At 42.7% G+C, this 27,116-nt stretch overlaps 1 protein-coding gene across 1 annotated transcript in view; it reads left to right on the plus strand.

Moving 5' to 3' along the window:
* The window catches only part of SCN8A (sodium voltage-gated channel alpha subunit 8), a 90,067-nt gene that overhangs the window by 12,774 nt on the left and 50,177 nt on the right, over nucleotides 1-27,116 (plus strand). The window contains exons 3-6 of the mRNA XM_067529814.1: nucleotides 13,491-13,612; nucleotides 16,031-16,126; nucleotides 16,387-16,515; nucleotides 18,993-19,084. Coding sequence (XP_067385915.1) covers nucleotides 13,491-13,612; nucleotides 16,031-16,126; nucleotides 16,387-16,515; nucleotides 18,993-19,084 — 439 coding nt within the window. The remainder of the gene's footprint in view (nucleotides 1-13,490; nucleotides 13,613-16,030; nucleotides 16,127-16,386; nucleotides 16,516-18,992; nucleotides 19,085-27,116) is intronic.

Consider the following 27,116-nt stretch of genomic DNA (forward strand, 5'->3'; position numbering starts at 1 on the left):
ACCACAAAGAAAACATGTTTTAATAATCTCCTAAGGCTGAAAATATGGATAACTTTTTATCTGAAAAGACTGCTTTAAAATAACATTTTATCTGGAAGTAAATTTGGAGATTCTCTTTCACATCCCCAAAAAGGAGTTGGCATTTCTGTACATAGCTACATGCAGTCTTTCTGCAAACTCAGCACACGTGCCATGCAGATATGTGAACTCTCTTTGCAATAGGAACAGCTGCAGATGTTGAAGGGGAAAGCTTTAGATATCAGTGACCAGCTTTTACAGCCCAGCTGACCTCATGCTTATAGCTGTGTACAAAATCTCTCTCTCTTCCCATAAATACTAGAACAGCATATTTACTGGCTTTTTTGGTTTGCATCCACTTCAGCATGTCTAAGGTTTAGACATGTATCACTTCTTCAGATAGCCAACGACTCTAGAGCTTCCCACGAAGAAGGTTTTTCAAAAATCCATTTAAAAAAAGCCCTCTCTGAATCATCAGAAATAGCAGATCTGTTTGAATAGTGGGAATTTTGCCCAGATTGTCTTCCGTCTGCCTCCTAGCATTTGTCAAACAGTTTTGGATCATGGATTTTTTTCTTTTAATGCTAGGTACACGGCACCCTTTTCCCTTGTATTAGGAACAGCTATAGCTAGCGGTAAACTTGGTTACTCTCAGCAAACTATGATGCGCATTCAACTGAGAATCTTAATTTCTTGTTTACTGGTTGGCTAATAATTATAGGTGAGGCAGTGTTACCTAGTGGCTGGAGCAAGGAACTGGGAGTCAGTTCTGGCTCTATAAGTAGCATTCCTTGGCCAAATCACTTCACCTTTCTATGCCTCAGTTTTCCCATTGTAAAATGGGGATGATGTTTTTTACTAGAACTGGGTGAATTATTTACTCATAACTAACTGTTTATTGGACCAGTTAGCCCCTTTTCCCCATTCATGCAAAAACTAGTGAGGATTTTCCCAAAGTTGTTCAAATAATGTGTCTGAACAAATTGCAGTCTCTGGGACTCTCCATGAACTAAGAACTGTGAGTTGTGTTGTGATTTGTCACTGTAGGTGAATATGAAGTTTCCGTTTACAGACTGGATGTTTTAAATGTTTTAAGCAGAATGTTTTTGTTCGTGTGTGCATACAGAGATTCGGGCAGGTAACATATTTCCAAACATTCATAGTGATGAAAACAAACTAATTTAAGAGAAAACTAATTTTAAAAGGGAAGTAATATGATCAAACTTAATGGTGAATCAGAATTTGCAAATGCGTTTTCCCATTGCTTGGCCGACTTTATCGCTTCCACCCATAGGGATGGGGGGTGAGAAGTAATTACTGTTTGTGAAGAGCGTGAAGATCCTTGGAAGAGATACACTATAGTAATGCACATGGTTATCTCTACCATGAGAGAAGGCACCAGGTCACTAAGCTGCATTGTCCCTGATGCCCTTTCTTCTCCAAGCAAGAGGAGAAATATTCCTTGCCTAAATGTGTCTTGAAAATACCCTTTACCTTCTCTTTCCCATCCATGCTCCTGAGACACCATACTCTGCCTCTGTGGCAAATAATGTTAGCAGCTGAAATGAATGAGGAGAAACTGAAAACTTCCCCATGTGACAGTATGTATCATGTATGCAGTGTCATCGTAGACACATCAGTCCCATGATATTAGAGAGACAAAGGGTGGGGTGTTGGTTCAGTAAAAGATGTTACCTCACCCATCTAGTCTCTCTGGTATGCATCATGCTGACACATGCTCCAGATTCCTCATGCAGCAGGCAAGCGTCATTGTCTTCTTTCTTCCCACTACTTTGTTCAGATTTTCTCTCTTTATCTTCATTCACTTCTCTCTCTCCTTTAATGTGTATGCTCTCACTTGTACCAGACCACACTCCCTTAGGCCTTTTCCATTGAACATGCCCTTTGCTAAGCTTTGTCTGGTTGGCTTTGTGCTCAGTGACTTTGAGCCATTGGTTCAGTGCATAACATGAATCCGTTGCGCACTTGCCACAGAATAAGGCAAGTTTGAGTACCTGTGCATTGACTCCAGGATAAAAACCACAAACCAAGATGGCTCATATGGTATGTGTAAGGCATGGAGGGGCATGTCTGGTTTTGTTTGGGTTTTTTTTTTTGGTGAATGAGGCAGGATGTTAGCTACTTTAAATGTATTTTTCAACCAGAATATACCAGCCACTGAGCACAGCAGCAACCCCCTCCATTCCCCCTGTCCCATGCAAACCCTAACCCTAGACCGCCAGCCTTCCCCTCTCAGTTGGGTTTTGCAGTATGCCCTGAGCATTGGTAAACTCAGATTGTCTTGGACCAAGGAAGCTGATGGAAGTCAGGCAGCTGAAACCCTGCCTGACGCTGGGGTGCTTTTACCTCTCAAGGTCACTTTAAAAAATTCACTGCAAACTGAACAGCACCTGCGTAGCATGTTGTGAGATGAGGTGGCAGGATCGTCCTTTTGAATGTAGAGTCTGCTTTAAAGTGCGGAGCTTATTTCCCCCACAAGTCACATCTCTCCATCTTGCTTTGCAGTGAGTGTCACTGTATTTGGGGTGACAGTTGCTTTTATTAATCTGTGAGTTTAAAGAGCAAACACCTAAGAGTCAGACAGGACTCCTGGCTTCTTTCCTTGATGCTGACAGTGTGTGACCTGAGGGGAGTTGTTTTCCTCTCTGCCCCTCTCTTTGCCACTGGTAAATTAGCTTTTTAATATGTTGCTTTCTCAGCAGGGATATTGAGATGATTGTGCAGATTGGTCATTCTGAGGTTCAGGGAGGACAAACTTTGCTTGGCCTAATTTTGTTCCCCTTGAATGCCATGGATTTTCAAGTTCTGCTTAAAGGAGATCTTTCTTCACTCCTTAGAATGGAGCAGAATTTGGGCAACATGGAACACACCCAGAAGCACTGCAGGGAAGGGGGCAGAGAATCAGAGAAGGGAGAACAGAAAGTGTGTAAAGGAAAAAATTATCTACCTGCTATGGATAGGCCTTTTTTGTATCTGCTGAGTTTCTCTGGTTGCACTACCTAATACACAGCTTGGGCTTCCCTTTAAACTAGAAAAATGCCACCCGGGGGGGATGTGGAGAACATGACTTAAAATTATATAAGGGGCCAGGTTTTGTGATCACAGCTTCTTTTTAAGTTCCCAGTTCAGCAAGGGACTTCAGCACATGCATAAGTAACTGGGCAGTCCCACTGAATTCAGTGGGTGAAATTCTGACCCTGTTCAGGTCGATATGTCTACTCAAATGGTTAATGTTCAGCATGTGTTGAAGTATCTTGCTGAGTTGGGGCTTTAGCTGTGAAACCTCAGAGTCTGAGTTGAGCCCAGCTCTAAGACCTCTCAGGCCTGCTCTACACTTACCTGGAAATTCGACGGCAGTCGACAGGAGTTACACAAGCTACGCCGAGTAGCTTGCATAACTCCCGTTGACTGCTGTACTTCCATTCTGCGCGGTGTCTTCACTGCACTGCACCGACGCAGCGCTACACCACTTGAGGAGGTGGTTTTACTAGGTCAACTTCCTGATCGATTGAGTGGGTCTTCACTGACAGTTCAATCGATCCAGACAGATCGATCTGATGGCGGCGACTTTGCCGCCATCAGTGTAGACATACCCTCAGTGAATAAGGATAATGGAAGTGAGTTCAGATCCTGGAAAACTTGTATTTATCCTGTTAACAGGGAATCAGTTTGTGAGTCTTTTAAAAAAATATTTGCCCCTCCTCACACCCCTTCTCCAATGCAAAATTTGGAGATATTTAGCTGTCATTTGAATAAATGATTGGTTGTGTTTTTTTATGCAATCTTTGTCCATCAAGTTTGGCTGGAAAGTTCTTATCAGATGCTGACTCTTAGAGACCATGTTGTCCACTGTACTCACACATTCCACGGGTGGCTTTTTAAAACTGAGTGATGATGATGATGGCTTGACTGAGGGGCTGTGGACCCTGTAGGCCACTGGCTGGGAATGAAGAAAAGAAATACAGACCCTGGTAATGTCAGGATGGACAAGGCCATATGTGAACCTAGGTAGATTGACTTCAGTGGGAGTTGTGGGTGCTCAGCATCTATGAAGCCCAGAACAAAGAGACAAATAAGAGTCTGGGTGGCAAAACTTAATGTATTGGCTAGGGTCACCTGTGACTTGCAGGTGTACACCTAAGAATCTTACTTGTATGCATGGGCCACTAATGTGACTTGCATCAAGTCAAATGCACTGTTGGGATGAAGCCCTCCTGCCCAAAATGTCACCATGAGTGAGTGCATGAAACTAGGAGGTAGTGAAGGAATGTCTGAATCGTGAGGAGGCCTGCCCACCTGCAGCATGTGCTTCAAGGAGCCTTCTCCCATGACCTTTCTAAATTCCTAAGCAATGCCTCTCCATGCTGGTGATGGCAGAAAAGACTTGAGGTGCTGCTGCTGGGCTGTGCACGCCTTGCTGGAGGAGGCAGTGAAACGTTCAGATGGCATATGTATGAAGCACAAGATTTGGGCTGGTCTCTTTGATTTCCAAAGAAATATCCCTTCCGAGGGTTGTTGTGTTTAATATGTTTCCCCTGGGTCTGCCTGTCCAACCCACTTTAATTTGGGAAGCAGACCTGGACCAGTCGTTACTATCTTCTCAGAATCACAGCAGAGGAAGGGGACTGGGGCCCTGTTAACCTAGGCTGATCGCTTCTTCCCAGCCCGCTTTGGAAAGGGGGCTGATGGGAGAAGAGGCCATATTTGCAGTGTTTGCCTTTTGTATAGCTGTTCATAAGACATTGTTCATATAGCAATTATATTCATACTATTACTATTGTGGTAGCACCTAGAGGCTCCCAGCTGAGGTCAGGGCCTCCTAGTGCTAGGTGCTGTACATACGCATGATAAGAGACAGTGCCCACCTTGTTAATGTAAATAGACAAGGCAGAGGGTGCGACAAAGGAAGGGTTAGTATCCTCATTTTACAGATGTGGGAATTGAGTTCCAGACAGATGAAATACCTTATACACGGTCACACAAGGTGTCTGGCAGAGCTAGGAACTGAACCCAGGTGGACCCAAAAGAATGTTGCGTTTATTTTCTTAATATCTCTCTAGAGAAGCATTTCTTTGAAAGGCAAAATAATTCTAAATATTCCCCACCCTTCAGATCCCCCCAAAACAAAAAAACCCCTGTGCTCTAAACAGTTCAGAAGAAGCACAGATTGTGGCAGAAGTTTTGTCCTTTACCCTTTCCATGCTAACAATGAGCTACCGAGGAACAAAGGGACAAATGCTGTGCCTGGAAAGTGACTTTGCAGAGCTGCCTGGTGTATACAGGAGACACATCATTCAGAACCAAAAATGTCTTAAAAAGAACTCTTTGTAGAAATGTAGGGCTGGAAAGGGATCTCAAGAGGCAGGACCAAGTAAACCTAGACCATCCCCGACGGTTTTGTCTAGCCTGAGTTCTTAAAAACCTCTAGTGCTGGAGATTCCACAGCCTCGCTTGGAAGCCTATTCCAATGCTTAACTATCCTTATAGTTAGAAAGTATTTCCTAATATCTAACCTAAATCTCCCAATTTGGTGTCATCTGGAAATGTTACAAGGGTACTCTCCACTCCATTATCTAAGTTGTTAATGAAAATGTTGAATAGTACCGGACCTAGGACAGACCCTTGCTGAATCATCCTGGAGACATCCTCCCAGGTTGATAATGAGCCACTGATAACTACTGTCTGTGTACTGTCTTTCAACCAGTTATGCAACCCTCCTATAGTAATTTCATCTAGACCACATTCCCCTAGTGTGCTTATGAGAATGTCAGGTGGGACTCTGTCAAAAGCCTCAAAGACTTTGATTTTCTTTTTACATACTGTATCCTTCCCCAGCTTGTAGGATGTCAAAATTCCTTTTAATGCACTTGTTTCTTGATAGGCTTTTTTGAATATAGCTGTGGTAGAAATACTTCCGCAGGTATTGCCACCAGAAGGCCAATACTTGCTGCTCAGTCTTGGTAAAAATTGACATTAATGCCAACCGCTATATTGTTACCCATGGGAATGCAGTTCCACAAGTTCTCCACACTCTTCATTAAACCTTTTTTTCCTCCCCTAAATTCTGTCTGCCTATGCTTGCCCTGCTTTTGCAGTCCGTCATAGGAGTGCTTAGTTTAAAACCTACATAAAACTAAAGTAATTTAAATCTGCATGTAGCTTTTTTTTTTACCATTTTATTAATTTTCTTATCTATGCCACTGTAATATAGTGCCTGTCATGGGCTGTACTGCAAATTGATAAAGAAGTTATTTTAAAACAATTAATGTTTTCTAATGAAACCTGTTCCTATGATACCATTCCTTTTAAATCAGAAATGTCCAAATTTCTCCCCACATAAGATAGTTTCCATCCCAAACATAAAATAATTAACATGCTTGGTCCTTTTTAAACCTTTGACAATGAACAGCTGAAATTTTTGGAGCTCTATGTGGGCAATCAATTTTTCTATAAGGAACCTCTGTGCAAAATGTCTTTCTCCAAATGTCTCATCTCTGAGCTATGAGCTTCACCTCTGCAGATCTTGAGGCAATGAGCATTATGGCTTAAAAGGTCCTAAAGATGTTTTTGGAACTGAACCAGAAACCACTTTAAGTATGTGCAGCCATTTTGAAATAGATAAGTTCTAATAAGTCAGCACTATAAAAAAAAAATTTGGACTAGATTTTAAATTACCAAACACTTTGGCTTTTCTTTCCTTCACCCCACTCACTGCACTATCTAGAGATTTACCTAAGACTTCACCAGGCACCCTCTCAGAGCTGTTAAATTACAGGAGGCCACCTGGAATTATAAGTATAGACTCAGAAGTGACCAGGATTTATTAATTTATTATTTAATTATTTGTATCACTGGTGCATCTAGAGATACACATACACAATAAAGCAGAGTCCCTGGCTCAGAGAGTTTATAATTTGAATAGACAAGATGGACAAGGAGTGGGAGAGGAAACAGAGGGGACATGACTTCCCCAAGGTCACACGGCAGATCAGTGGCTGATGTGGGACTAGAACCAAGATCTCTCAACTCCCAGTCCATGGCCCTGCCCAGTAGACCTTCTGGCCTCCCTTGCTAGTTCTACATGTGATATGTATTGGCTTGGTCCTTTGTGTCATTTTCTCCATCCCCTGCATCAATCCAGAAAAGTTTTATTAAAGGGGGTGTGGGAAAATTCTCAAAAAAAAAAAAAAAACCCTAGAAAACTCAACAATTTGAGATTTTCCATTTTTCAAAACGGTCCCATTTTGTCTGTGAAAATAAGGGGCTATTTATTTATTTATAATTCTCAAAAATAGAAACTGCCTGTGCTTGGGTGTGTACCCCACACAAGGCCTGACTAGGCAAAAAGGGCTAATTAACTCTGTGACAGGTAGCACCTGGAGGAGAGTCAGGGCTGAGGAGGCCTAATGGCTGATGAAGCCAGCTGGGGAAGGAGCTGGGCTAGGCACAAAGAGGCAGTTGGTGGGTGGTAAGGGGGGTTGTAGTGGAAAGGCCTGCAGTCATTCTCTGGGTTTAGAGAGGGAAAGGAGAAAACCCAGCGGGAGAATAGAAGCACTTGGAGCCTGGTTCTGAGGGAAGGGCATATCCACAGAAAGGTAGAGAAGGAGTCTTGTAGAGGCAAAGTAGGAAGCAGCCCAGGGAAACAGCAGCAAGGCTTGGGACAGTGCAGATCTTGGCCACTGGTTGTAGGGTCTCTGGGCTGGAGCAGGGGGCAGGCCCGGATTCCCATACCAGCCACTGGGGAAGTGGTACAGAACGGGCAGTGGAACAGAAGACTGCTAGGACAGTCATCCAATGTGAGTCTGATACCCTGGAAGGGGAGGACTATAGTGACTTGGCTGAAGGGCCAAGCTATGAAGAGGGAGCATCTAGAGTCCAGAGAGAGGGAGAGACAGACAGTGGGACAAGTGACTGAAAGGGGGACACCAGAGCAATAGCGAGCTAACCTCAGGTGATCCACAAGGAGGCCTGCCAGCAGCGAGGGCTGAATCCCTTAATGCTGCCCCCCACCTTTGTGGGGGGTTTTCCATTTTTTTAATCCAGGTTTTGTAGTTGTGGGGTTCACAAAAGAAATACAAGCGTAAAAACTAAGAAACTCAGCTGCCTCCTGCTAAAAACACTCGCCCCCAGGTTAGCAGACACAACCAGCCCTTGCTGGATCAATCCTGTTGAAAAGAAAATGCACATTTACATCCAAATTACTCCACTGTGTTGGGATGTTATTGCTTATGGGGCTAGAGGGGAGGACTGAGGTGCATGGTTCCTGAGTTATGTGGTTAGCTATCCCAGCAAGAGTAGAGGAGTGTGTGCGAAGGGCAGGTAGGAAGACCAGGGACCTGCTACTGTTACTAACAAAAGGAGATTTCCCTAAGCTCAAGTAGTGAAGGCCAGTATTTTGGAACTGAAGTGACTGTCATCACATGATGGGTCTTTCCCGCTTTCGCAAGTGGGAGGCCTTGGCTCAGCAGTGGGGTCTGTGTGTGAGTGGATATAAGAGGAACCTTAAAAAGCAGCTTGGCTGGATGACTCCTCATTATTTTCAGAGTGATGGTAGCTCATCTGCCTTATCAGTGAGACTCTCCCAGGAGTACAAGCTGGCCCTTGCCATTTCTTATTAAACCCATTCTCTGCCTCTAGGATGGAGAGCGAAGCAAGCATGAAGTGTGTCTGGTTTAGATCCAGAGCTTTCCGTTCCCCTGACATGGAAGTTGCAAAGGGAGTTTAAATAAAGTGCTGAGTTGATTCCAAATCAGCCCTGCTGGCTTCCAAAGCTTTTAATGGCAAAAGCCCTCGCTGAAGCAATGTGGCTTGCTGGTTAAGACACAGGTGGGGAGCTGAGAAAGCAGGGGCCTGGATTCTCTTGCCGTGCACCTTGGACAGTCATTTCCATCAATACAAAGTGATTCTAATTAGGTAGCATTTTACATTGCTGTAAATGACCACACAAGATGCAACCCAATATTGAAGCAGGCCTCTTCTGTGTGTTGATGCAAATCATAAATTGTTTTGTTGTGGGATTATGTCATGGTCCATAAGCAGCATGCACACCCATGTTCTAGGTTCTGGCTCTGCCTCTAAGGTTGTCATGTCTGAGGTACAAAAATCTGCGACATACAAGAAGATGATCCTGAGCACCTAAAACGGGACAGCTGGCAGTTTGTGCTGAGCATCCTTGCAGATTAGCCAGGATAGTTCCCTAAAAAAAAGGGACCATTCTGAGAAAACCTTCTGACTGCCTGGCTGTGCTTGGGTGAGTCATGTTGTCTCTGTGGCTCAGATTCCCCATCTGTAAAAGGGGAGGTAATAAAATTTACCCACATCTTTAAAGCGCTTTTAGAGCCACAAACAAAAAACACTATGTATCTATTATCCAGTGTGTCCAGGTGCTTACATGGCCTCAGCACCATCATATCTGAGCACCTTCCATTGCTTAAAAGGTATCAGTGTGGTAAGGGTTAAATGTTATGTTAGAAGCCCTGTGCTGATGAGAACCCAGTCCCAACGCTTGGTTATGTATTGAGATCTACTGGATCTTGTTAAAGAGGTTAGAGGTTGGGGTGTAAAACATCAAAAAGCCTGGATGGAAGAATGAGAAGTCCATCAGATTGCAGTTGAATGGGCTGCGCAAATCAAGCATGTGTGACAATGAATAATTGGTGCACGTGATGGTAAGTGGTGCATGCCGCTTGGTAAGATTGCATAGTAAAATTGCAGCTGACCAGGCTGGGCAAACCAGGCATGTATGGCAATGGATAAGTGAGTGGTGCAAGCCATGGGTACTTAGATCCAGATTTGGATAAGGCTGAGCTTGCGTTAAATGTTACAACCCTCTTTTATGTGGTGTCTATGTCTTGCTTGGTTAACAATCACCTGGAAATATTTCCCTCTTCTTTTTTACTCTGGTTTGTAAATGTCCTTCTCAGCTATAGTTTCTAGCTCATATTTGTCTTGCAGTGTAGTGTACAGCAAAAACAACAAGAGTCCTGTAGCACCTTTAAGACTAACAAATTTCTGCAGGCATAAGCTTTCATGGGCTGCAACCCACTTTGTCAGATGCGTGAAGTGGAAATCACAGATATGAAGTGTGTGTGTGTGTACGTACATGTACATTTAAGGCACTTGGAAGAGAGGAAGGTGATCAGGAACAGTCAACACGGATTCACCAAGGGAAAGTCGTGCCTGATCAACCTGATTGCTTTCTATGAGGTGACTGGCTCTGTGGATGTAGGGAAGGCAGTGGATGTGATATACCTTGACTTTAGCAAAGCTTTTGATACTGTCTCTCACAGTATTCTTATCAGCAAGTTAAAGAAGTATGGGTTGGATGAATGGACTATAAAATGGATAGAGAACTGGCTAGAGCATAGGGCTCAACGAGTAGTGATCAATGGCTCCATGTCTAGCTGGCAACCAGTCACAAGCGGAGTGCCCCAGGGGTCAGTCCTGGGGCCGGTTTTGTTCAACATCTTCATTAATGATCTGGAGGATGGGGTAGATTGTACCCTCAGCAAGTTTGCGGATGATACTAAGCTGGGGGGAGTGGTAGATACCCTGCAAGGTAGGGATAGGATACAGAAGGACCTAAACAAACTGGAGGATTGGGCCAAAAGAAATCTCATGAGGTTCAACAAAGAAAAGTGCAGAGTCCTCCACTTAGGAAGGAAGAATCCCATGCACAGCTATAGACTGGGGACCGACGAGCTAGGCAGCAGTTCTGCAGAAAAGGACCTGGGTGTAACAGTGGATAAAAAGCTGGATATGAGTCAGCAGTGTGCCCTGGTTGTCAAGAAGGCTAATAGCATATTGGGCTGCATTAGGAGGGGCATTGCCAGTAGGTCGCGGGAAGTGATTATTCCCCTCTATTCGGCATTGGTATGGCCGCATTTAGAGTATTGTGTCCAGTTTTGGGCCCCCCACTACAAAAAGGATGTAGACAAGTTGGAGAGAGTACAGCGGAGGGCAACCAAAATGATTAGGGGGCTGGAGCACAGGACTTATGAGGAGAGGCTAAGGAAACTGGGCTTGTTTAGTCTGCAAAAGAGAAGAATGAGGGGGGATTTGATAGCAGCCTTTAACTACCTGAAAGGGGGTTCCAGGGAGGTTGGGGCGAGGCTGTTCTCGGTGGTGGCAGATGACAGAACAAGGAGCAACGGTCTCTAGTTGCAGCGGGGGAGGTCTAGGTTGAACATTAGGAAAAAGTTTTTCACTAGGAGGGTGGTGAAGCACTGGGATGGGTTACCTAGGGAGGTGGTGGAATCTCCATCTTTAGAGGTTTTTAAGCTGAGGCTTGACAAAGCCCTCGCTGGGATGATATAGCTGAGGTTAGTCCTGCTTTGAGCAGGGGGTTGGACTAGATACCTCCTGAGGTCCCTTCCAACTCTAATATTCTAGGGTGTGTGTGTGTGTGTGTACACACACATCTAAGGGTAAGAAACAACAATGGGGAGGGCAAGTGCTAACAAAGTCAGTTCAGTTAGGGTATATGAGACCTATTCATAACCGTTGATTAGAGGGTGAGAATGTGTGAACAGTGACAGTTACTTCTTGTCCCTATTCAGACCCACTCTGATTGTGTCAAGTTTGCATATGAGTTCCAGCTCTGCAGTTTGTATACAGTTAGTATACAGACTAACACGGCTACCCCTCTGGAACTTTTCAGTGTAGTGTACAACTCACTGTTGGTACAGTGACCAGCACAGCCTATTAACTAATCATGCTAAGCCCTAGTGCCTCTACGTTGTTTTTTCTTTGTCCTTCATCTGTTGCCACCCAGCTTAATTATGAGAAATATGCAAATTTAAATGCTTTGGAAATAATCCCCTGCCTCAATCAGGAGTGTGTGCATATAAGGTAAATTTAGCATTTAAATACTAGTCTCTGTCAGAGACGAGATACTGGATTAGATGGGCTATTGGTCTGATTTGATATGGATTTTGTGCTGCACGGAGAGCTCTGGGATGGAAATCCTCCATGCGCAGAAGAGCTATAGCACGGGCAGCGGCACTAAAAGGCTCTCTTTACTGCATCGCCAGCATGTGGGAACTTAGGCCCAACAGAACCACCACCTTCTTGTAGCTTTGTTTTCATGGCTACATCTAGCCTTGGCTTTTCTGCTGAGGTGCCAACAAGGGGGCCAGTTGTGGTTTATCAGAGCTCATTACCACAGGTGACCCATCTCTCCTTGTGTTTAATTAATTGGAAATTCCCCTTTTATATGTACTGCTCTTTCTGTAAGCATTTTAGCTGTGGAGTTTGTTCCTTCCTAGCCGTTTGTGCAAGAGACTTTCTTGAGTGGTCAATAGCTTCATTGTGAATCGAGTAAACACGGCTCCCCGGGTGCTGAAACGTTCTTGCTTGATGCTGGCTGTAATCACACTGCAGGGGTGTGGAAGGAAGGAAAGGATTGGTTTGCCTAGGGAGGTTCTCTCTCTTTCTGGTGGGATGCTGGGTCTGTCTGATGAGGGAGGTGACACTGGCTCTGGTAGATTGGTGAAATGGGTGGTTAATCTTTCGAGAGATAGATAGGTTTGTCCTACTCAGACCTTATCTTTCCCTTTGGATATTTACCCACTTAGTTTATTACACAGCCTGTATAAGTGCCAGGAGAGATGCCTTGCTTGGCATTTCCCAATACATCTTTACAAATATCTAACTGGTGAGGAGAAGGTAATGAAAATACATGGTTGTGGCTCAGCTGTGTGCAGCTTTATGTGGTATGCTCAGAGCTCTCATGGAGCAGCACGCACCTCTGTGCTGGACGTTTGGCTCTGCTCAGTTCTGCCAGGGCTGGGTTTCTGGATATTTTTTTTTTCTGCTGAAGTCACTTCCCCCCCCCTTTTTTTCAGGTGATGAAGTGTGCTTTTGTCTCAGACTGATGTAGAGTGGCAACATAATTAGCACAGTTTGGGAGGGAGTCACAGATCAGTGAAATCCTGTGTCTGCCATTTTTTAGATGAAGGATAGTCTTATGGGTAAGGTACTGAATTAGGACTTGAGGTCTGGGTTCAACTCTGAGCTCTGCCACCGACTTTCTGTATGACCTTGGACAAGTCACTTAACATTTCTGGGCCAAGTTTCTGCATCTGTAAGGTGGGGATAGCAATACCTTTCTCCCACTCTTTGTCTGTCTTGTCTGTTTAGATTTAAATTCTTGGGGCTAGGGATCGTCTCTTCTTTTTGTACAGTGCTTAACATAAGGGGCTTTGATCTTTGTTTTGGTTCTAGATAGCACCCTAATACCAATAATATCACTATTAATGAAACTCTGGTATGAACATTCCACTGTGAGTGGGGGACTCCTTAAATAGTGATCTTCTTAAAAACACCAGGAGATGTGATTTTTGTCTGACATTTAAATTCTTGCCTTGAAAGTTGTCCTGTTTTTTCTTGAACATATGTTTCATGCTTTGATTTTTCATTCATTAACTCTTTCTCTTTCTCTTTCTCTGCAGACCTTTGTAGTACTAAACAGAGGGAAAACACTCTTCCGATTTAGTGCCACACCTGCCTTGTACATTTTAAGTCCTTTTAATCTGCTTAGGAGAATAGCTATTAAAATTTTGATACATTCATATCCTTTTTTAGTAATTGACTTCTGTGCTGTTACTGTTTTACTGCTTGAAAAAAATTAATGACTTGTCTTACTACTTGGTTCAAAACTTATTTATGTAGATCACAATCCAACACTCAGTGAGGTCAATGAAGGGGATCCCAGTGGATGGACTCCCAGTGTATACAGTAGTAATTATTTTGTTTATGAATAAGTAATTATACTCCTATAGGCATGGCACATCCAGTAACATTTCATTTACAAAGTTCCACATTACACTGTGTATACACACATCCATTCTCACAGTACCCAAGAACCATAAATATGATAACAGACATTATCTATGGCTATGCTTCACAAGAAGAGTAGTCAAGGATTATTTAGCTGGTGAAACCATTAAACGAATTATGAGCTGGAGATGCAGCCGACTGTGCTTGACTTATAATTATGTTCTTATTCATCTCTAGGTTTCTCAAACCTCCCTCTTGGGCAGGTTTATTCCATGCTCCACTTTCTCTGAAGCATCTGAAACTTATGTTGTAAGAGAGAAGATACTGGATGAGATGGGTCTATCCAGTCTGGCAATTCCTAGTTTTGTACTCTGCAAAGTCACTGTAATATAGATCTTGTGGAGTCCCAGGACTATGGTATCTCAGAAGCTTCCATATCAAATTGGCTCAGCCTACAAGTAAAAGGATGTGTGTTTTCAAGCTGCTAGTGCTGGAAACTTGATCTGGGAGTTGAACTGGTTGCTGGTAAACCTGGCTCCCACAGATGGGCTAAGGTGCAGTTGAGGGGTGTGCATCTGATCATTGTGAGGCAAATATTCTGCAGGTGGAACTGGAGCCTGTTCCAAAACTGACTGAAGTTGATGAAAACGCTTCCAAATGGCTTTGGGTCAGATTCTTGGTTAACAATTCTGTCGATCCCTTAGCCAAAATAGAATCCAGCTCTCTCTGCTGCAACTGTGTTGCTCCTGAAATACTCTTAAGAGTAAAGAGTAATACATCTTATTTTTGTCTTCAAACCCTGTATATGTGATCCTGAATACAAACAGGGATCAGACTATTAGTATGAAAGGTGTCTGTTTCTTTACACGTTTACTTTTGATGGTAATTGCATTTTTAAAATAAACAAAATGCATTTACATATAAATATAAAAGTATATTCATATTTGGGAGGAATCCAACAAAAACCCTATGACGTTATAAATGTTATCAATGTTATAGTAGAACACATTTACAAAATAAATTATCAAATTTAAGCTCAAATATGTAAAATATTGTGTGTGTGTGTGTGTATTTTGGACTGGCAATTTGGAAGCATATAGAGAGAAAATAGGCAAATCTTATGTTTCAGTTTGATGAAGCTGTAATCAATTGTAACAATAAGCTGTGCTTCATCTTTATTTCTGTACCCTTGAATATATCACATACACCCAGCACCAAGTAACCCCTTACTTTTAAGAAGAAATTAAGAAAGAAGGAATCTTTAGAAAATACAAGGCCTTGACACATTGACACAACAAATGGGATTCTTGTGGTTGTTTTTAGATTCTGTCCTATAGGCTGTACATTTGAGAAGGGTCCTGGTAAATAGTCAGAGTGGGATTCTCAACATTTGAAATCAAGGCTTAACTCTGTCCCCCATGAAAACACTGGGACTTTTACTGTTGACTTCAGTGGAAGCAGAATTAAGTTAATACTGCCCATTTATGAAAATCCCACCCTTCGTATATAAGGAGTTCATGTTACTTTGGCAAAGGGACATTTTAGTGGATGTTAAAGGAGTGGGTTGCAAGTTGTCTGAATCAGATTCAACAATGTGGAGTTGAAAGGGGACATGTTTAACCCTTTTAGTTAATGTATTTTAGTTTAAGAGTGATAGGGATTGTTTTTCCTTCCCTTGTAGGAGAAAAACAGTCTGAAAACCATGCACTGCCTTTGACAAAAACACCTTTTGTTTTTTGAGTAATACATTTGAGACTTGTTCATTTTTAGCTCATGCAAATGATTGCACCTGCAAGAGTGAGCAATCATATCGGGGGACTCATGCCAAAAGATTGGGCAGTTGGTCTAATCACTTGATAACAGCCACTGGTGTGCCTGCCTCCTTTTGCTGAATGCACAAAATCACAGGGGAAGGGAAGTTAAAATTTGGCTCCTAAAATGCTAGACTCTACCTGTCAAGTAGGATTCACTTTGCAGTTATGCAGATCATATCAAGTGTGCCCCATGTTTCATGCAGTTGGAAAACTCACCCAAACTGAAATCCTAGCTGGATGTTGTCTTGGCTGTTGTCCTCTCTAACCGAGAGTGAATAGATCATTGGCTGGAAATTATTCTCATTAGAATTGTCTCTATATTGCAGTGAATTTTACAGAGATGTTTTCATACTGAAGTAAATAGCCAATCTTGAGTGTCCCGTTCTTCCTTGACTTCGCTCTACATTATTTAGCATGATCATTATGTGCACTATTTTGACCAACTGTGTATTCATGACTTTTAGTAACCCTCCTGAATGGTCGAAGAATGTGGAGTAAGTACTATTTCTTTTTTATCTTTCTCTTTTTAAATACTTCTAAAGATTTTTTTCTTAAATTCTTGCAGACTTTTGTTTCCTTTATTCAATAAGCCTGCTCTTACTCCCATTTAAGTCAGCGGGAGCCGGATTGGGCTTTAATATCCTCTTGATTTGTTAAGGCTAATCTATATCTGAAATGATGTTTTCATGACTGAAATTATGTTTTTACCTCATTGTTCTTAGCAGAGTTCTGTTTTTGACTTCCCTTTTAACAGGTACTCATTTACTGGTATTTATACATTTGAATCACTTGTGAAAATTATTGCAAGAGGTTTCTGTATAGATGGTTTTACTTTCCTTCGCGACCCATGGAACTGGCTAGATTTCAGTGTCATCATGATGGCGTAAGTTGCATTTTCAGGTTATTCTTGTTAGCAATTCTTTGTGTGTACATGAAATGTGGGAGGGGGTTGAATCTTAGTGTGAGACAGGTGTATAGGAAAAAAGGTAAAGCCAAGGAAATCTAAAAGTGGTCCCCAAAAAGATCAAAGTCCAGACTCTGACTCTTATTTTCAAATGATGGATGCAGTCGTGACATAAAGACACATTGAAATTAGTGGAGCTGCATCTGCTTACAACGGCTTTGACTTGGTCATATTTTGGGCAAATCACAGCTTTCTGAATGTGCATCTACGGCAGTGGTGCCCAAACGTTTCCTTTCATGCCCCCCCCCTTACCAATAATGGAATCTGTCCACGCCCCCCTTCATTACTGCACAGCCAATGTTTCCTTAGCAAAGGAGTTTGGGCTGCAGGTGGAGCTGGGGGCAGAACTGTGGACGGTGGTGGAGAAGGAATGAGGACAGAGTTGGGCTGGGGGCAGAGCAGGGATAGGTGTCACTCTCTTCTTGCTGCACACCTCCCTGGGCATTCCTTTGCGCCCCCTAGCACACCCCACAGTTCCTTTGCGCTCCCTAGCACACCCCATAGTTCCTTTGCACCCTCTAGCACACCCCACAGTTTGGGGACCACTAACCTATGATGGGGTAGGGTTTTGTAATTAGTGCCCAGGATTCTAGCTTTACCCCTCTGCCGGGGAGTTGGTGTGTTGTGGTGAACTGAGCATGGTGATGGGAACTAGGAATTCCTAAATCCTGGCTCCACCACTAATTCCCTCCACAGCTCTGATGTGCATGTGTTGGTCACTGTTCTAACACACTCTTACGAACCCAGTTATCAGTGGAAGTAGGTCATTGACAATCTGAGCTACAGCTGGAAGAGGAATAATTTATTCCCTTTCATATTGCTTTGACCCTTTTACACCTATTCATGTTCTGAGCTCCCAGCCAACTCCGGCTACTGAAATCTGAGGGATGATTGATGAAGGCTCGGAGGTCTGATTTTCAAGGGTTCAGGGGACTTGCATTTCGCTGGAGTTGTGGGTGCTCGGCTTTTCCGAAAATCAGGCCCTGATGTTGGCTGAATGCAGAGGCTTAGGGCACTGGGTTTGTTTGGGTGCTAGCACTTTCCCTAGCTGTCCTTTCTATGTATTGTTTACTAAAAGATGCATTATCGAAGAAATGCAAATGAGGCCTTAAATTCAACTAATCAATACCTGAGATCTTGATAGGCACCTAAGGGAGTTAGGTGCAATTCATTGTGAGTTGGGAACCTAACTCCTCTGCGTTTCTTTTGAAATTCCCATCCAATATCCTTTGTGCAGCTGGATGATAAGTTAACGGGCAATGCAATGTCAACATCGAAAAGACTGTCAGGCTCTCAAAGGCGTCAGTACTAAGCATTGTGTGTCCACTCATGGTATAGCCATACAACCACCTTCCCAGCAGTGGAGTTGCACTGCTGTCACACAAAAAGGATTTGTCCCTAATTCACCAAGGCCTGTGGCTCATTTAAATCCCACTTATGAGGTTTGGGTGATGTCTAGCTAGTTCCTCTGCATAAGGGTGAATTTGACCTGTAGTGCCTGGAAAGCTACAAAATACCAGACTTTCCCAAACTAGCAGAATTATTTTCAGAGGCAGTTTGTTTAGTGATTACAATGGGGGGGTCTGGGAGCCAGGCGTCTTGGGTTCTGTTCCTGGCTTTGATTCTGATTCATGTGTGACCTTGGACCAAGTCATTAACCTCTCTGGGCCCCAAGTTTGGCCATCTGTACAATGGGGATAATACTTACCTGTGCCTCACAGAGTGGTGGTGAAGTGTACTGAATTTATGTCTGTGAAGCACTCAGATGAAAGATGCTGTGATGAGGACAATTAAAAACAGGGAGGAAAGTGGAGTAGCTGTGGCTGACAACACACCCCATTGAACTGAGGAAACAGTCTCTCCAAACTTACCTGGGGTTTTTTTGCAAAGTAATTTTTTTTAAAATTGCTTTCCGCAGGTTCATACAATATCAAAACATTAGACTCCAAATTGGGGAAAGCTCAAAGAACAAAACATGCAACTGGGCTAGTTGACCTATCTTCTTGAGACATTTTTAAACTGGTTTTGGCTTTATTTCCTTCGCTCTCTTTCTTGCTAAATGCCAGTTCTAAAGCATTTTAAATGACAGTCTGTTTCCTACAAACGATTATATTAAAAGGAAGGTGACCCCAATGGTGCCATTAACTCTGGTTTAATTCTGCAGGTATATAACAGAGTTTGTAAACCTAGGCAATGTTTCAGCTCTGCGCACTTTCAGGGTTCTGAGAGCTTTGAAAACTATTTCTGTAATTCCAGGTAAGGTGTCCTCCGGTTGGTGTTAGCTGTTGGGTACAGGCCCCTGTGAGTGATGTATTGCTTTGTCTGTAGTTTTTTTTTTTTTTTTTTGGTGTGTGTTTTGTCATTGTGTTTTTTGTGTGTGACCTCCCTCATTACAGATATGTCACAGAATTTGTGGACCTTGGAAATGTCTCAGCATTGAGAACTTTCAGAGTTCTCCGAGCTTTGAAAACTATCTCTGTTATTCCAGGTGAGAAATCTTTTAAGCACTAAGGCTGATCTTATGTATGTCTCTCTCTTTCTCTTTGCTCCCCCCTTCTCCCACCACTTACCTTTCAAAAATGGCACTGGAACATTTTTGATGGGCTTTGCAGTCTGTATGAATCAACAGTGATTTAAAAAAAGTGAGACCCATAGGATGGTATACAATTATCAGTATTCATCCAATCTCTGCGTGTCTATCACTATCTAGCCCATGTGAAAACCCTGATGTATAATTCAAAACACTACTGCCGTCCTCACACTGGCTGAATAGAGCCCCAGTCTAGGAACCATCCAGTTGACTTCAGGAACTTCCAGAGTTATACTCGCGGGGATTTTTTTAATAATGAACCAGTCATTCTGGGTGGGCTCTGAACCCTCCTGTGTCAGGGCATATAGCACTTCAGCTTTTATCCAATCATCAAAACTGGGCCTATTGGATCACCTCACCCATGCATTACCCTTTGCAGCCGGTGCAGGACTGCCTTTGGCAGTGCTTTGTCTAGCACTTTGTCCAGTCTGGTTTTTAAAATGTCAAGTAATGGAGCTTCCTTCACTGTGGCAGCCTGGCTTAGTGAGCTAAGTACATGATGAAGTGCCGGGAGCTATTGGGTTTTGCTCTCCATGCTGCTCATTTGTGTGGCCTCTCTTTTTGAGTGCATTAATTTTTTTGGACACCCAACTTTAGACAACTGATTAGAGCCTGATTTTCAGGGGTGCTGAGCAACTACATCTTCCAGTGACTTCCCATCAGAGTTTTGGGGGCTGAGCACATCTGAAGTTGGGCACCCAAAATAAGACGCCACTTGGAAGAGTTTTGGTCTTAACCTCCTTTGTTTTGTCTTCTGATCTGTGACTTGGGAGTGAGATTTGCTCACTTGCCTCATAGGTATTAGGTTTAATGAGTCAATAGTTTGTGTAGTGCCTGGGGTGTAAAGTGCTGAGCGTTTGTATGTTGTTTTTGTGACAATGTCCTGAGTATATCATTCTAAAGGCTTTAAGTGCCCTGAAAATACAGAACTGCCTTGGAGCATGAGTTGGTATATTGCAGGGTTAGGGGGAGAAGCAATGTAAAATAGCTACCTCCGGTTGTGTATTTTTAGTGATGTTAAGCCAGCCTGCCTGCCTCTTTCTCCATCTCTCCAAAATGTAGCTCTGTTCTGGAATGAGCTATAGCGTCATCTTTACCTGTTAAGTAAATGGTGTCCAGCAAAATCCTTCTATTTTCTCAGTGTGCTATTGCATGTGTTTGCAAAAAAACCCCCAAACTACAGTATTCAAGGAGGCAGACGCTTTTCCTTCATTCCAGACTGCCAAGCCTACATATTTATAAACTCTACCTGCTGCATGATGCTCTTAAATACCACCTGCTTTTATTGCACTGAATGAATCACTCCGTAATTAGAATGAATACTCTTACTTAGCCTTGTCCGATGGTTGGCAGCACAACTACTTAAGATACACACATGAGAAGGAAGAGCTATCTGATTATTGCTGATGACGATGCACTGCTTGGAGAGCAGTTATTAAACTGCCTTGGGAAAAGAAAAAGTATGTTGGAACTGCTTTAGGATGTACTTCACATTCATCAATATACAGAGTGAAACTGACACAACAGTGTAACCAGCTAGCTAGTTAGTGTGTGTAAAAATGCTATTGTCAACCTATGAAAAGGTATGGAACTGTTGAACTGCACATCATGCTACTAACCGTTAACAGAGATTCCTCTGTAGCGCAAGTGTGCTGTTGGAGCAAGGAGGATCTGAGTTCTATCCCACACCCCACTGTTAAGTTCTGCATAGCCACAGTTTGCAGCAAAGTGATAGTGGTTGTGCTGCCTTGTTACAATATTGAATCATTGAATTCTAAGGCTAGAATCGGAGATGGGTGGAGCTTTGATCATTGACTTAAATTAGAACCTGGTTCAGAATCTCCCCTGATTGTGCAACACTCATGCCACTAGAGACTTTGCAAACAAAACTCCTGCCTCCTGGTCCCATCACTAGCAAGAATTGGGAATTTAGGTAATTACCTACTGGGTTGGGTGTCCTTAGGGTAGGCCTGGAAAGCACTAGTTGTGGGGCAGAGAGATAGTGTATTACTTGGTGGCTTCCTATAACACACAGGGTAGAAGAATACTTTTCTCAAGATAATATATTTGAATATGTTAACATCTAAAATGTTTTCTCTTGATTCTTTAATTCATGCAGTGGGATGGGAATTCTAATGTCACGCTGACCTAAAGAGAGAACCATTTTATCATTACGACAGAGGTTAAATAAGCCTTCTTTGAATAATTAGAATTGACCTCTTCGGATGAGCAGTGGGTGTTTAGGCCAGGTGTAAATGAAAAGAATGCAGGACTGGAGACTTACTTCTTGGTAAAATTCTATGGAGGGTCTGCATGGCTTAGTGGATCAAGTAATAGGATATAGGATTTTCACCTGTACTTCACCAGCTCAGTTGTAGTCCATGTTAGCAGTAATTCCCAAATTTGACCCTCTGGTGATGGTTTGGTCACCTATACTAAATGAATATGGTGGTCTTAGTACAGTTCCTGCTAGGGAAGAGTGCATATCATACATGGAAACACCACAACGGGTGCCAAGTGGCCCCAGGCTTTGGCAACCTCAGCAGAGGCCAAACACCAGATAGGCCTGGGGGAATGATCTTAACCTTTCCCGTCTAGAGGTGATTCCTTCAGACATGTAGGCTAGATGGCTTACATGATGTGCATATATTGTCCTGCAGCTAGAAAAAGGACTCTCTTCTGCAACGCTGACAGTCTGCCATCTTTCACCAACATGCACATTCATTCACACACACAAACTGAGGGGTAAGTGACTTAGCAATATCCAGTGGAAGCCGCATCTCATAAGTTCTGAAAGAGTAAAGTGAATGTGCTGCAAGTTATCTCCTGGGCCTATCGATACTGGGGAAATTTAAAAACCAGTTTAACAGAACCAATTTTAAAACTGCGTGAACCATAGTGCAGAGCTGACTTAAGGAAAGGCAGGTCCTTTTTTTTAGTAAAATGGGGTAGTTTTGAAAGCAGCTCAGTAAAAATCGGTCAAGGCACCTTAAGCCAGATCTACACTAAGATTCTTACTAGTTTGAAAATATCCCTAGTATAGACAGACCGATAGTGTCTCATCAGTGGTTCTGTTTTAGGCTGGGAAGGCAGAAACTGAACATCTCACAGGCAGCTTTTAATAGTTGGTGAATTAAGCATGGAAACTGCTCTGCATCCTGTTGTATAGAGCAAGGGTCACATTATCTGACTTGACAAATTATGTGAAGAAACACATGTTCACTCCATGGCAAATAGAAACTAAGCCAGCATCATCTTGAAAACTTCGTTTCCAAGACAGTTGCAGCTCATTTGTATCTGAACTGGGACATTTCTTTTAACTCTGAATTGGTAAAGCAAAGCAACAGTGAGGAATCAGAACGATATTCAAAACCCCAACTGACCAAACATCTTTCAGCAATACAATTATTAATGTTTTTAAGAGCCTAATTCTCTATGGCATCTCATGCAGTTCTTTACACCAGTGCACAGAGGTGTAATGACTGCACGCTCTGCAGGGCAATAGAAAATGGGACCCTAGAGGCACTGAAGATTAGCAAGCAACAGCGGAGAGGACTGAAGGGAACAGGGTGTAAAAAATTTCCTTCTTTGTTTTAATGTACAGTGTCATGAGCCCAGTACACTAAGACCATTTTACATCACTCTGGCAATGTAGCGGGTGCTTTAAGTGGGTAAGACACTTTTTTATACTGATGAAGTGGTGTAAAGAGACCTTAGAATACATGCGGATCAGGCACTGGTTCCTCTTTTGTATTTTTCTTTTTTTTTTTGGTGTGAAATTTATATTCAATCCTAGATTTTTGTTTAATTACTCAAAGTGCCTAAGGCAGATGGATAACTGGTGTGCACTAAATAACACAGCATTGCTAATGAGACTCCTTCATTTTAGCATTTCTCTAGAGATGAATTACCACTGATTCAGACTGTTCTTCAGTTGCATGCTCCATTCAAGGTCTAAGGCATGGCATGAACTGTGGCAAGGTACAAAGTGGAGTAAAACATTTAAATGTACCTGATAACTGCAAGGATCAATCTAAGGAGAAGCCCTCTTAAAATGAGAAATTAAATCTGCTTTGCTGAGCCTTGCAGTTTAACTATCTTGCATGATATAATATCCCAGCCTATACTTGGGCCCTGCTTATGTAATTCAACTTGCTTCACATTGTTTGATGCGTGATAAATTATGGATGGTTCAAATATTTTGGTCAATGTTTTTACCATTTGTTTCCCTCCCCGCTTCCCCTATTTTTGAACTCACTTTTTAGGAGGACATCAAAGAAAATGAGCTTAGCAAACCTGGCTAAAGCATCACAATTATGTCACATGCTGGCATTTATAAAATATAACTGAAAAGTAAAAAGGCTTTCAGAAGCTGTCAGTGGATCTGATAGTTCTTGAAAAGACATAGTTTACGTGACCTTCTCTTGTAAACCTCAGGTGTTTTGTTTTTTTTTTTGTTTTTTTTTTAAATTCCAAGATGGGGAAGGGTTGGGGAATGAATCCTGTTTTCAGAAACCTACAGAAAATCAGGTTCATTTCTGCATCAAGATAAAAACATCCCAATACAACTGGTCAGGAAATAATTTTTTGTGTGTGCCCCCTTCATGAAAAATGTTGATTTAAAAAAAAAAAAATCATCAAAATCTTTTAGGGGCATTGCTGAAAAAGCATTTCCAGTTTTCAGCCAACAAATTTTTATGGCCAAACTAAAAAAATATGCTTTTTATTGTTGTTGTTTTGATGAAAGCTCAAAAAAGTTTTTTACGAAGGATATTATCTATGAAAAGGGTGTGGTGAGAGTTCCCCCGGCTTTAACCTCTGATACTCATTCTGCAATGTAAAGAGGATGCCATCAACTTGTTTGGGTAGCCAGGTTGGTAAGTCTGGCTCCTAGCTCTGTGGTGCAAAACATCCCAGGATAGATTGCCCCATGTACTACTGGTGCTGTTTTATGGGCGTCCCCTGCTGAGGCACTATGGAATAACTGCCCTGATTTTCCTGGTATGTTATGACATGAACCATGGTTACACCAGGTGGCATGAATGGTGGAGATGCACAAAATGGTGTAAAGGGCTGCTGTGTGGACACAGCTCAGCCATGCTTGATGCCACTGAGTCAAATTAATGTCATGAACTGGTTACAAAAACATAGTTGTATGTGGAGTGTAGCTCACGTGTAGTAGCAAGTTACAAACGTGGTGCTAGATGTTCCTGAGAGCTCACACTGATTCCAGTCAGTTGATCAGGAAGAGCAAACTTGCAGTTAAGGCACTGGGCTATGATTCAGGAGATCTGCTTTCAGTTCCCTGCTCTGCCACAGACTCCTTGTGTAACCTTAGGCAAGTTGTTTAATCTCTTTGTGCCTCATTTCCCAGCTATTGGATGAGCATCTTCCGTCTTCGTCTCTCTTGTCTATTTCGACTGTAAACTGTCCAGGGCAGGGATTGCCTCTTACTCTGAGTAGATACAGCACCTACCACATTGGGGCTTCTAGGTGCCACTGCTAATAACACACACAATAATAATTGATCCATAATTCTGAGATACAGAAAACTACTGCATCCTGGAGTCTGACCATTCAGCAGATTGTCCGGACAGCACATGCAAAAGGAAGACATTTGGAAAACAAATGGATACCAACTGTAGGTTGCCAAAGAAACATTTTTGTCATTGGAAAATTTTCCCTCTAGAGTGTTTACTGCCCTGGCATGTGCAATGCACAGAAGCAGCTGTATCTTGCTTTCCCTGAACGTAGACACAAATGTACATGGCTTCATAAACCTTTCAGGCTTGTTGCATTATTTAGCGCTGAGATCTGCAGACTGGCCCTGTAAATCTGTGTGAAATCTGAAAAAGTCCTGGAGGAAGGAGCGGATCACATGACTCAGCTCCAGCCCACTTGGAGTGTAATGATATGAAAACATTTTGAGGCAAGTTGATTATAAGCTGAAGTGGAAAGATCCTCATTGCTTAGAGGGAGCAGGAGCTCAGAGGAGCAAGCCGCAGTTTGTCAGGTTTTTCCCTGCTGGAGGCGATGAACAGCATTTCTGGACAGAGGGGTTTTAATGCTTACATTTTTCGTGTGAATTTCCAGCTGGTGACTGGAACAATTTGTTACTGGCAACTGAAGCCTTGGGCCCACAGAACAGGAGCAGCATGGTCAGTGCTATTTTCCCCTTAAGGTTTTGGACCAATGTGCATAATCTCGGTCCTGAAGGATCAATTCTTCCCAGCTCATTTAATCCTTGGGCTCCCTTCTGAGAGAGCCAGCAAGGACACCAGTTGTGATGGTCACCAGGGAAACTCACCAATCCCATTTCACAGAAGAGGGCTGTCAAACAGCTGTTGGAGGATAAAAATGCCATGTGACCTTTAGCAGCCAAAAGTGGTGAGAGACCTTGGTTTTACACTTCCTCCAAAAAGCAACGCCTCCAGTAGCACCAGGCCCAGGCACCAGGTAAGTAGTGATGCAGGAGGGAAGAGCTCTTACTGAATCATCAACACTTTCCATAGCAATCTGATTTTTTTCTAGAGGTCTCCCATCCAGTTACTGACCTAGCTTGAGCCTGTGAGATCCAGTCATGTTGCAGTACAAGTTGGCTTCGCTTTGCCCAGAAATTTAGAAATAAAAATCTCCACATCTGCTGCATTTTGGGGCAAGTGCAGAAGTCTGCATTTTATTGCTTTGAAAATTAGTGCCATTTTTCAGATTTTAAGGTCATGGAGGCACAATTATGATGATCTCGTCTGACTTCATGTAGAACACAGGCCATAGGATTTCATCCAGTGAAAGAGGAGAGGGATTTGAAACCAGGCATTTAGGAGAGACTGCGACCTTAATACAGTGCTTGGCTGCTCCTGCCATTTACAGTGTTGGCCACTTGGTTGAAGATGCAGATGAACTTCAGCTCCTCTTCTAATCTGATTGTGGAAATGAATCATTCCTGACTTGCAACGTGGTCTCAAGATCCATCCCATCAAAGATCAATTTATCCATGTATTCTAGGTCTGAGAGGTGCTACCATAAGCAAACTGAGCATCCTGCAACACATAGATGATACAATAAAGACTGATCGGAAGCAGCCAGCAAATTCTGTCAAAACAAAGAATGCATGGAAATACATGAATACTTACATATAATCTCTAGGCAGAGAAAAGTGCCTGGGTGCAAAGACTTCTGATCTGGGCCCTGATGCAAAGTCCACTGGAATCAAAGTGGATTTTGGATTAAGCTGCTGCTAACCTAGGAGAGTCTGACAGTTTATTACAGAAGGCTGGCGTGGTGATCTGAGCCAGAGCTTTGGGTCTGATGCAATCCAAGTGAAAATATCTACTGCTGGGACTGTTGCACTCTCTCCCTGTGTACTTCAGAACTAGTGCCTATGGACAAGCATAAGAGGGGCTGCTTTCCCAAGAGGTTGTTATGGAAGGCTGGTGGTGGTCTGAGGCAATGTCTTAGGCCTGGGATGAACGCTTGGGCTTAACAGTGCTAACATTTCTGGAGTTTTTGAACGTAAGCCCTCTGGGGAGGAAGCTAAAGCAGTTATGAGGGGGAAGTTAATATCATTTACAATTGCACGGAAACAGATGGATGTGGTGAGGTTTGTGATGCAAGGGATGAAAATCCATGCATGGTCTGGGAATAATAAAGTGTATCAAAAAAGCTCAGAGCTATCAGTTGATTTAGGGAGTAAGAGATTCATAAAGCAGAACATTTAATGATGCATTAAATGCCTTTTTTTGAGTCTGAATTAAAGGAAAGGAGATTGAATTAATGGGGTAAACTATTGTGGCTGATGGAAAAAGCACTTTAGTAAATATGTTAAAAGGAAGAATGCCAGTCACATAGTATCTCTCTTACCAGATCTCTAAAAGGTAAAGTAGGGATTTCTTTTCAGAAGCTGCATATGATCCAATTCTGTGGGCAGAGA

The sequence above is a fragment of the Emydura macquarii genome, unplaced genomic scaffold, assembly GCF_026122565.2.
Source record: "Emydura macquarii macquarii isolate MOO-44397 ecotype Brisbane River unplaced genomic scaffold, CSIRO-AGI_Emac_v2 contig_2994, whole genome shotgun sequence".
Classification (NCBI taxonomy): Eukaryota; Metazoa; Chordata; order Testudines; family Chelidae; genus Emydura; species Emydura macquarii.